The sequence below is a fragment of the Falco biarmicus genome, chromosome 1 (assembly GCF_023638135.1).
Source record: "Falco biarmicus isolate bFalBia1 chromosome 1, bFalBia1.pri, whole genome shotgun sequence".
Classification (NCBI taxonomy): Eukaryota; Metazoa; Chordata; class Aves; order Falconiformes; family Falconidae; genus Falco; species Falco biarmicus.
The window spans coordinates 25954285-25965712 of NC_079288.1; the positions used below are offsets into that span (position 1 = coordinate 25954285).

General features: G+C 52.0%; 1 protein-coding gene across 1 annotated transcript; it reads left to right on the forward strand.

Moving 5' to 3' along the window:
- The first annotated feature begins 1343 nt into the window (after window positions 1-1343).
- On the forward strand, window positions 1344-4107 carry LOC130159595 (sperm acrosome membrane-associated protein 6-like). The gene is given in 8 exon segments (XM_056361340.1): window positions 1344-1602; window positions 2111-2185; window positions 2520-2588; window positions 2841-2864; window positions 2951-3028; window positions 3293-3355; window positions 3358-3395; window positions 3898-4107. Coding segments are annotated over 8 exon segments (816 nt in total).
- Window positions 4108-11428: the final 7321 nt, after the last annotated feature.

The window sequence follows — 11428 nt, forward strand, 5'->3', positions numbered from 1 at the left end:
TCATCCACATCATCCATCGACTGGCCGTCTACATCCAGAGCCTCATACCTGTTGTACAGAGTCACCTGGGAAGACGAGGTGGCCAAGGAGAGTTTGCCTGCCACCCCGAGCATGGACTTGCCTCCATTCACTCCTACCCTTTAAACCACCACCTTCAGCCTAGCAGAGGGAGGATACAGGATCCCCTTGATCTTGATTTTCTTCTGGTGGCTGTTCCTGTTTCTGTCTCATGGAGGGCAGAGCATGGTTCCACCAGTCTATGCTTTCCTCAGACTTCTCAATGCTCCTTGAACTTTCTACTTCCTCTTGTAGCTCTGCCACCAGGCTGAGCAGACCATCCACTTGTCCACACCCCACAGAGCTCTTCTCACCACTGCCATCCATGAAAGGCACTTGCATGCCCTGCAGCCCGAGGCCTGGATGCCTGCATGTTTTCACCGGAGCTCTCTCTGGGTTGCCACATCCATCCTGGTGAGTGCAGAGTACAGAGCTTTCTTCCAGGTGGATACCATAGCCAAGCTCCTCCTGGGAGAGTGATGACCACCAACTGAACTCGCTTCTTTTGCTGGTAGGATGATGACGCCCTTCCTGCGCAAACTGCCATGCAAACTGCTGCGCACACCCTGGCTGATCACCACACAGTTGGCCTGCTCTGCTGGCAGTGCTCCTGGCCACTAGTGCTCCATAGGCTGCTTTTTATGGGGGTGGGGTGGCTGCGGTTGCTCTGGCAATGCCTAGACCTTGAAAGCATCTTTCATGAGAGCTGTCAGCTCTCAGTGGGTGTCTCCGCTGCCCTGGCATTTTCCTGCCTTAGGAAACCCCCTTGTGCAGCAAGATCTGCCGCTCTACCGTGGATCGGGCTGGCTCACCTGGGTGGAAGAGCAAGGAGGTGTTAATGAGATGGGACATGGAGGAATGAAAAGGAGAAGCCTTGCATAGTTCCTCTCTGCAAGAGACTGGACTGGGGGTGCTGACAGGACAGGGTCATAGGGACAAAGGCAAGGAATTGGACATCAAAATAGAGGGGATTTTGGGTCACCAAGTAAAGTGACTGGCAGGGACTGAAGGCAGAAAATCTGGGGAGACCAAAATGAGGGTCTGGGAGCCCATTCTCCAGCCGACACACCCCAGGGGGCTCATATGTCTAGGTATCCCCACTCCTCTCAAGGGGGGACCCAGGTATCTGGGACCTACATAGGAACCCCGCTGTCTCCTGGGTATCCAGGCGCCTGGGCTCCACCTGGGAACCCCACTGTCTCCTGGGTATCCAGGCGCCTGGGCTCCACCTGGGAACCGTGCAGTTCCCTGGGGACCCAAGCATTTGGGTGCTGTACTTTGTGGCCATGGGGTGGTGGTGGGTGCTGGCTCCCAGGCTCCCTGGAAACCCAGGCATCAAGGCAGGGGGGCTTGCCTTGCGGCAATGGGTGGCCCTGGCATCCTGGCTCCCTGCGGTGCACTCCTGCCTGCTCTGCTTTGGGCCTCCCAGTCAGCGGGAACAGCTCTGCCATGACATTACTGGGGCCCCCCTCAAGGACCCTCGACATCAACGCTGCCTTGAGGCCCTTGCCCAGGCTGCTGAGCCACTTTCCTCTGTCACTGTGGGTGCGTCATGGGTTCCCCATCCTGACCGGCACCTCCATCCCACCAGGGACCTCCAGCCCAAGGGGGACCACCACTCTGAACAGGATCCCAGAGCCGTCTGGGGTTTCCCACTTCAACCGATGCCCTCATACTGACACGGGATCCCTGGCAGTTGAAGACCCCTTTCCTAAACAGAAACCCCAGGGACCCACCCCAGACAGGCACCCTACGACTCCCAACAATGCCAATGTCTCCCTAGTCCTGACCTGGACCTCAGGGACCTCTGGGAACCCCAACCCTGCCTAGGACCCTGAGAATCACCCAAACCAGAACAGGGACACTGAGGACACCCTGGCCCTACCTAGGACCTCAGGAATCCCCAAGAATATCTGACCCTTCCCCAGTATCCCTAAACCCTGATCAGGACTGCAGGAACCCCCAGGAACTCCCAGCCCTTACTGGACCCTCCCATCCCTGAACCTCCAATCCCAACCCTGTACTGGTCTCAGCACACCTGTACTGGTTGCAGGGTCGGGGCAGCGTGATGTACTTCGGGAGATCGTCATGGATGCCCTGCATTTTCTGGAGAAGCAGAGCAAGACGAGTGAGCAGGGGATGTGGGACATGTGAGGGGTAGGGTCAGGACATGGGTCATGGGGGATAGGACACGGAGGCCTTGAATGGGGGGTGTGGTGAAATACAAGACGATATGGAGGTCTGGGGCTGTAAGGGGATAGCTGGGGAATCCTGAGGGTATGTGGGCTTCAAGGTATACAGCTTCTGGGGGGAGGGGCGGGGTGTTGGGGGGGTATTTGGGGATATATGGAACTCCAGTAGGGACATATGGGGTTGAGGCAAGTACAGAGGATCTGTGGGGTCTGAGGAGGGATTCTGGGGATCAGAGGGAGGTTACATTGTCTACCTGGCCTTCTGGACAGAGCCCTTTGAGGTGTCTCTACAGGCAGCCGTCAACGTAATCTGGGCGAAGCTGAGCCATCTGGAGAAAGGTATGGGGCCAGTGGGGACGCCCACCCAAGACTCCCACTCTGGAAATTCTCCAGGACCCCCACTAAAGGGACTGTCACAGACCCCCCCACCATGGACATCTACACCCCAGGGACCCCCACCTTGGGCACCCCCATCCTGAAGAAACCCCTGGGGATCCCATCTGGGCTGGACAAGGGACGAGCCCAAACAGCTCATCACAGGGATGCGGATCCCCAGTGATCCCCAGTCTAATGCTGCTTCCTCTCCACCAGCTCCAGCCTGTGTCCCGCCTTGTGGTGAGTGCCCATCTCTCTGTCTTGCCACCCTCTGTCGCCTCATACATCTCCCATCCCCATGGGACCAGCAAGTCTCTCCATCCTAGGATACCAGCCAGCTGCTCGCGTCTTCCAGTGTGCTACCTGCCGCCTCGTGGACTGCCAGTTTCCCCTGGATTGCCCAGGTATGGGGACATGGTAGACCCAGGCATCCAGGCTGGTCTAAGTCCCACCCCGGCGCTGGGTGCCTCCAGGTCTCTGGGGGCAACTGCCATTCCTCATGTGTGGCCATGCCTGCTGGGCCCACCATGAACGCACAGCAGTGTGCTGAGGTGCATGCCTGTGCACCTCTACTGCGAGCACGTGAGCACTTGTAGTCACACAGGAGCACATTCATTCCTGTAAGTGCATGAGTAGATGTGAACTCACATGCTTCTCAATGCTCCCAGTGCAGGTCCTGCGGGCCCAAACAGATGAAACCGTCACACTGCACTGCTCTGTGCCCTTTGCACCCTCCCTGGCCTGCCCGTTACCTGGATGTTTGCCAAGGACGTGAGTTGCATATATGCTTGTGCAAGGGTGTACACAGACATTCAAGAGAGGACTGGGCCTGGGTAGCAAGGCCTGCATGCACACAGTTGTGCGCTTGCCATAAGGACAATCCATAGATACAGGTATGGCTTATACAGTAGATATAAGTAGCACGTGTGTAAGCATGCACAGGATGCAAGCAAGTGCTGACCCATGTGAAAGGTGCACACAAGCAAGAGGCAGGTCACTTGTGTTTGCAGATTCATGTGTACTTGTGTGCACACGTGTGGCAAGGAAGTGGCTTTTGCTCTGCTTGTGCATCCCTCTGTGCATACAAAGAGCACAAGGAGCACGTGGGACATAAGGTGCATGCACATGCATGAGTAAAGGGTACAAGAAGCATGCTTCATCACGTGGGACATGACAAGCATGTGCAGGACACGTGTGCCTTTGCATGCACATGTATATTGTTTCATGTACCTGGTGGACCAGGCTGCCTTGATGTGTTCCCCCCCTTCCCCAGCTGTACACACAGGACCTGACACTGTTTGAGGAGCTGCAGGGAAGCACAGAGGGATCTCGCATTCTGATCATCCATGACCCCATTCCAGGAACCATCGCCTGTTCCCTGGGGGAGGTTTATGAGCCATTGGTCCGCAAGTACTTCTACCTCAACGGTGCGCCCAGACACCTGAGTACCCTTGGGGGCAGTGAGCAGTGTGGGGTGAAGTAGCACCCCAGACACCTGGGCCCATGGGCGGGGGGTGCATGGGGTGTGAGTAGGGTGCCAGTACACCTGGGTCCATGGTGGACAGGTGTAGTGGAGCAGGTGTTCCCTGATGCCTGGCTTCTCTGGGGACAGTGGGGCACATGGGGTGGAGCAGGGACCCCCAGATGCCTGGGTCCCAGAGGGCAGTGAGGTCTGTGGCGGGAGCAGGTCCTACAAAAGGACACCTGGTCCCTGGGAAGCAGTGCCCCATGACCCGAGGTGTCTGTGTCTCTACAGTATCAGAGGGAAGTGTGGAGGACGAGCACAGACTCCAGGCTCGGTTCAGAGCTGTGCTACATTGGCCCCACAGCAAGACCCGCCTGCGCCACATGCTATTGCTGGGGCTGGCACTTGGCTCCATGGCGCTCGTGCTGCTGCTGGTGTGAGTCCTCCTGACCTGGTAAACCTTAACCAAAATCCCGATAGACTGCAAGCCATGGACTATGTCCCCCTGGGACTCCCACTGTCCTCTGACCCGTTCCAGGACACCTCCCTTGCACCCAGCACCACTTCAGGCTTCCCTGCTGCCCCCAGACTCCCTAATTATCCCTGAGACCCTGCCATTCCCCCTTGTCCCCAGAACACCCACTATCCCTTAGGCGCCCCAGTTACAGTCAGTTGACCCCGTGGTCCCATACTTTCACCCTTAGACCCACCAGTTGCCCCCAGGACCACCAAATTGCCCCTTGGGCCCCCCAGATTCCTCATGATCCCCCTCTCCTCAGATGGAGATACAGGGTCTCCTCCCCCCTGTCCCATCCCCACCCTTTCTCTATTCCCCCTTCTGCCTTCCAGGGCCACCTGTCAATGCTGGAGACTCACAAACCGCAGTGACCCCCAGACATCTGACAGACCTGGACAACAAGGTCCCTCAGAGGATTCCGCATGCCCGGGATCACCCTAGGGGAGCTTGACACGTGGATCCATCCCTAAGGACCAACATTTCCACAATTGCTTTCTTGTATTGGGGATGGCATGTGCAAATAAGGACAGTCTAAAAGCAGAACCAAAGAGTTCTAAACATGTGTATTACGCTGGAGATAGAGATCTGGGTGTTTTGGGCTTGCACACAGAAATCTGTGGGCTGGTGTACAGAAAAACTGGGTAACAGGCAGTGCACAAGCAGTCCAAAATACAGTCCCAAAACCCCTGACCCTGCATTTCAACAGCCAGCACTAAGGGAAGGTCAGTCTGCTACCTGTAGGAAAGCTTTCTTTTGATACTGATGTATTACTACACCTTTATATGTCATGGCCATTACAAATGCCAAGTTACTTTCTCCTCTGATATTTTTTTTTTGCCTGAAACCATTTTGTCACATATTTACTTTTATACCACTGTATAACCCAGTTGACTCAATTTGGTAATTTGAATAAACTGCTGCTACAGATTTTTCAGTCATTATGTCTGTAACAAAATGATCAAACAGTGGAAGAAGAATGCTATATGATTCCTTGAAGAAGAGATTTTAGAAAAAAAACTACTCTAAAACCCTTAGGCTGTGATCACAGTATCTTCAGTGCTCTATGTTGCCTTTAAACATATCTAGACTTATGTTAGAAAAAACAACTACCAGAAAAACATGACAAAACAGGCTACAACTGCAGTACACACAGAGTATGCCCCTATCCCATCGGCGTATTCAGTCCAAAGCTACTGGTAAAATGCTTCTGCCACCTGGGTGGACACTCCAGCTGTGTTTTTCTTGTGTTTTTCAACTTGTGTTTTTCAAAGGAAGCTCCAGAAATAGGTGAACGTGCCAAAGAATGCATCTAATGGAGCTTCCCAGAACTGAGAGCGCGTCTACGGCTGTAGACAGGCTCTTCTGCAATTGAAAACCACGCTCTAATGACACCCATCCATCTCCTGTCCCTGTGCTGTTCCCACATGCCCAGCACACCAGGGGGGCTGTGCTGGGCTCTGGGTCAGGGAGTCCTGCGCTGCGAGCAGCTGCCCAGCCATGCAGCAAAGATCTGAACATACTCTGCCAAGCAGGGAGCCAAGCAGGGAGCATGGGTGGCCAGCGCTGGGCCACTCTGCCCACGTCCAACGCACCCAGGCTTTGAAGGAACTCAGCTGAAAGAGATGTCATTAGGAAGCAAAACAGCTGCACAGTACCACCCGTCCTGCTGACTGGGCATCTCTGCTCTTGCTGCAGCGGGCCACCAGCTGATGGTGAGATTGATGCACCCCCGGCTCTCGGCTCTCGCTGCACCGCTGGCACCCTGGGGCAGCGCAGCTGCAGGCATGGCACTGTTGGCCGGAAATCATGGAAAATCTGCCCATCCACGCGCCTTTGTGCAAACCATCCATCCCTTCTCTCTTTCACAGCGCTCTACAGCTGCTGCCAAAACAGTCTGAACTACGACGAGGCTATAGGAGCCAGCATGAACACTGGTGTTTGCCTTTACAAGGTCTAGTACAGCAGAACCACAGAGCATCAGGTTTTGTGCCCATCAGCTTAGAAGCAGCAGCTCCAGGACATGTCTATTAGACAACAGTCACCACACCGCTGGATAAATACGAATGCTTGGAATCCAGCTGATCAAACCATGCTAGCTTCATACACCTCGCACCTTCTGAAAGGGCTTCCCTTCCTCCCTTGGCAATGCAGAAACAAGGGTACACCCCACGGGTGCTGCAAGGGGGAGGAAAGGTTTACAGCTCTCACAAGAATGCTGCCTTGAGCAGAGAGGAGCCCACCAACATCTGCCAAAGGCTCGGGTCGCTGAGAAACCCCTCTCTCCATGGTGACATTCACCCAGTCCAAAATCCAGCATCTGTTGGTCAGCAGCTGAGAAGGTCCCAGTTCCATTTGGATTTGCACAAGTCTTTTTTGGATTGGAGAAACTGTGCATATCGGTATCGAGGAATTAACATCTTGGTTCCCTAACCTATCAGTGGGGTTAAAGAAACCGATCATTATAATAACCGGGGCGATTTTTACAGTTGTGCCTGTGATTGTCCTAATGCAATGTTGTGTCACTTGTGTGACTGGCTTAGTAACACAACTACAAGAAAGGACGTGGAATCACGTTAGATACTAAACTATTGCAGGTATGCAATGATGAAACCAAAGGAGGGCAGTGTTAAAGACAATGGTTTTTGAACTAAGCGATTTACAGTGCTGAAGCTGCTAAATGGCAGGACCAGGCCTTGTCCCTTGCACAGCCCTAACCCAAGGCTGGTTTAAAACTTGGTCAAGTTAATCAGTTAATGCGCGAGGTAAAGAGCGCTGGTGCTCGCCCCTGGAAAGGCTGGGGGTGGGAATTTGGGTGCTCTCTTCGCTGCGGTAGCGGGAAGGGGTCTCTCGAGGGGTAACAGGTTTTCTCCGGAGTGGCGGGGGTTTGGGTTTTCTTCAAGAATGTGTTTTGACCATTTTGCCATCTGTTGTAAAATTTGGTCCTGTGCATTATTTGAGCCCTCTTGTTTATATTTGACATTCTGGAATGGCGTAACAGTGTTTGAGTTCGGCATTTCCATTATAAAATGGTATTGTTGCTGTCTACCTGAGCGAGCAGAGTGAGCGAGTGTGTAACGGGCCCTTTCGTGTGAGTGTTCTGTGCAACTGAGACGCAGCTCAGCTACGAAGCGAGCCCTGAAGCCTGTAACTTGCATAAAGTGGAAATGGAAAGTGAACAGAGTGGGGAAACAGTAAAAAAAGAGCCCTTTGGTTTGTATTTTGGCTCATTGGAAGAATATAGGAGGACCGCCAGGTGGGAGTCTCAATAAAAATATCATCAGTGGTGGCCTTTATATATCTTAGAAGATCAGGAAATTGCAACCCCTTGCTATAATTCATGTTGTTTTTAAGATGACAGGGAAAATGGGATGAAGTAACATGTGCAGATATGTTTTCCACTTTGAGAAGCCATACAGAGTAGCAGGAGGAGTGCGCGACTAATATAGCACCACCTGACACTTTGATTTTGGCGCTAGAAAAGGATAGGGAAAAACTGAGACCTAAACTAGAAAGACGCTCTTGTTGAATTTTTTGTGTTAAATACACGATTGCTGTATTTTGCAAGAGCGAGCCTCAGGTCGCGGCTCCGCCTGTGGAGCAACCGGGGTGAAGCGCGAAACACTCGCACTAATGTAGGACCCGAGGCGGGGGAGTCAAGGACCCCAGGGAAGGGTCAAAGCCTTGGGGCGAGTTTGTACAAAGCCCCACACCCGCTGGGAGCTGCGGCTTGGCCGGCAAAGGCACCATAGGCAAGGACAGAGACTTAAAGCAGCAAGGAGCAGATTTGCATTCAGGGTACGAAAGGGTTAAAGCAGAGGTGCTGTTGCAGAGGCACGCACTTGTACCAGCTACGGAGCAGGGAGAACTCTCCTGCCCCTCGAGTAGGAGATCACAATCTCCCACTGCCACAATTGTTTTATCAGAGCATCCTTGAGTTTTATCTCTTCAGCAGCTTGTTTTCTTTCAGCAGTTAGCATGTCCTTGTCAGAAAGCTTATCTTTTCTTTGAAGTGCTAAAGAAGCCTAGTCCCTGGCCCTATGTCGCAGACGGTCTCCACCACAGCCCTTGGCCCAGCAACAGGCACCTTCTCATATATTTTGCAGCCGCTGTGCAGCTTATCGGCCGCCTGGTACCATCAAGCTCCCAATCCTGCAGGGAGCACAGCGGAGCCTGCCCGCGGTGTACCCGCTCCGCTCTGTTATAAACGACAACAATTAAAACAATTTCATTTCGGGTCCCATAAATTCAGGTTGAGAAACAATAATAAAAAAAAAATAAAAAAACCCAAAACACAAAAAAAACCCCAAAAAAACCCCATGGCCGCCGACAACCAGACTACTTCCCGCCGGAAGCACGGCTGAGCCCCCAAAGCGGCGTCTTTTATAGCAGCACCGTGACCAATCACTTCCCGCCGGAAGTTCGCCCTGCTCTTTCTCCATTGGGTCGTTAGGGTACGCCTTCTCCTCCTATTGGCTCCTCTTTGGCGCCCTTTGGAGAGTTTCCGGGTCTTTGTCTCCCTTGGCGGCTTTTCCCTGGCGCGTGCGCTCTTTGTCCCCCGCGGCCTTTTCTCAGGAGCGGTTACCTCAGGGGAAGGGGGAGCTTTTACAGGGTCTCAAAGGAGAGGCACACGCGCCTGTTCATTACAATTGTGACACAGGTTATAATGGCCACAAACTATTTTAGATTTACACACGGTACAACAATTACCACACTATATTCTATTTTGACATGAATCACGACTGTGTTTAGCACAATCCCCCCTTTTCTTTTTGTTTATCTCATTGATTCATCTCTTAGCTTCCAACTCAGTAATAGCTTTTTGCGTTGTAGTCGTTCCTTATTTCTGGTTGCATAATCTGTATCGCTGATAGTATCAATCAAATAAAGCATTGAATTAAACAGGGGATAAGTAACAACCCCCCAAATTACGAAGCAAATAAAGCATTGAATTAAACGGGATAAGTAACAACCCCCCAAATTACGAAGCAAATAAAGCATTGAATTAAACAGGGGATAAGTAACAACCCCCCAGATTATTAGGGCAAATAAAGCATTGAATTAAACAGGGGATAAGTAACAACCCCCCAAATTATTAAGCAAATTAAACACTGAGTTAAACAGGGGGTAAGTAACACGCTCCACCCTCCGCTGCTCTAGGATAGCAGTTGGTATGGCTTTAGGGAACGGTGGTGATGTAGGTTCTGTGCATGCCAACCATTCCAAAGTGGCAACTGCATTTTTCCCTATAGGGTCGTTATAGTCTTAGATCTGTCATTCCCCCCTCCAAGCAATTTTACAACACCGGCACCTTCTCCAGGGGACCTGTGCCTGGGTGGTTCCGTGGAGCATTTTGGCTTTGTACGAGTGCCAAAGTGAGCGTGTACTTTTCTCACGCCAGAAAGCAGGTAGCAGAACTTCTGTGGTGTCCTTCACATGGCTACGAGGATAGGATGAGAACCACCAAGAGAAGTCCTTCCTGGCAGCTTCTCCAGGGGAGCTCTGCCTGGGTGGATCCATGGAGCATTTTGGCTCTGTACGACTGCGAAAGCAAACAGCTACTTTTCTCACCAAAGCAGGTAGCAGAACTTTGGTTGTGTCCTTCACATGGCTACCAGGGAAGCGTGAGGAACACAAAAAGAATTCCTTGTTATGATATTAGATCACTGTTATGATATTCGGTCTGTAATTCCCCCCTCCAAGCAATTTCACAACACAGGTCAAAAAGAGCTTGCTGTTATGCTGTATCGTCCTCGGGTGAATATTTGAAATGAATAGGTTAGGCAGGGTCCTCCTCGCAGTAGGCTGGTTTTGTCGAGCTGACTGACGCTCTTCTCAGGACTGCGGCATGACTTTGGCACTCTGCTCAGTCACCTCTGGACAGCAGAGCTCGCCTGCCCATTCTGCTCAAGGGCAAGCACCGCTCTCAGTGTGTCTGCTTCCCAGGAATGTCTGTGCAACCGTATTGGAGGTCATGATCCCGCACAGTCATGTGTGCAAGGTGAAACACGTGTCTCTTTGCAACCACCACACCCTTCTTGCTGGCTACTTGCTCTCTGACAACCGCAAAAGTCCCAAGTCCAGGAACGCATACCGCCTGAAACAGATGAGACGTCAGATTAGATGTCTTGGGGGGACAGATGGATGAATTGGCAAAGAATGGCAATGGTGCTTAGTTCCCTGCCAAGGGCTGACGTTCAAAGAAGCAAGATGGGCTCTTTGGAAACCTTGGGAGTAGACAAACAGGGCCTGCACTGTTCCCTCTCAGTCCCCTTCACCCATACAGATAGCTCAGGAAAAGCTGACAAACACCCTTTGGCCTAAGAAGACAAAAGTTCCCGCAGGGAAGTTCCCACACTTGGAATAATCCCTGAAGTATCCCAGGCTTCCAAGTTTTGTCACGCAACTCTGACCATGGGGACTTCAGACACCCCAGAAAAAGTCCAACCCTTTTTCTGACACTAGGCCTGGACCTTACTGTCCATCTGAATGGACAGAAGAAGTGGCTCCTCACACATCTGTGCACTGCAGTGTCATGCCGGGGCACTGTTCCTGCTTTCAGTGGAGAGGAAGAACAGTTGTGCTGTTGAGCAGCACGATCACTGACTTGGGCTTCTACAATTGGCTGCTTGATAATTAAAACACCATTCTTAAAGATTTCCTTTGCCGGATAGAAGAGTACTCGCTGACTTATTAAAAACCTTCTCTTCCATATAACTTCTTCGTGACATGTATTTAGCTACCTTAAGAAAAATCAGTTATCGCCTGCTTCTAGATTAGAGATACAGAAAGACATAAAATCATTTTTGTGAATGGTATAGGAGG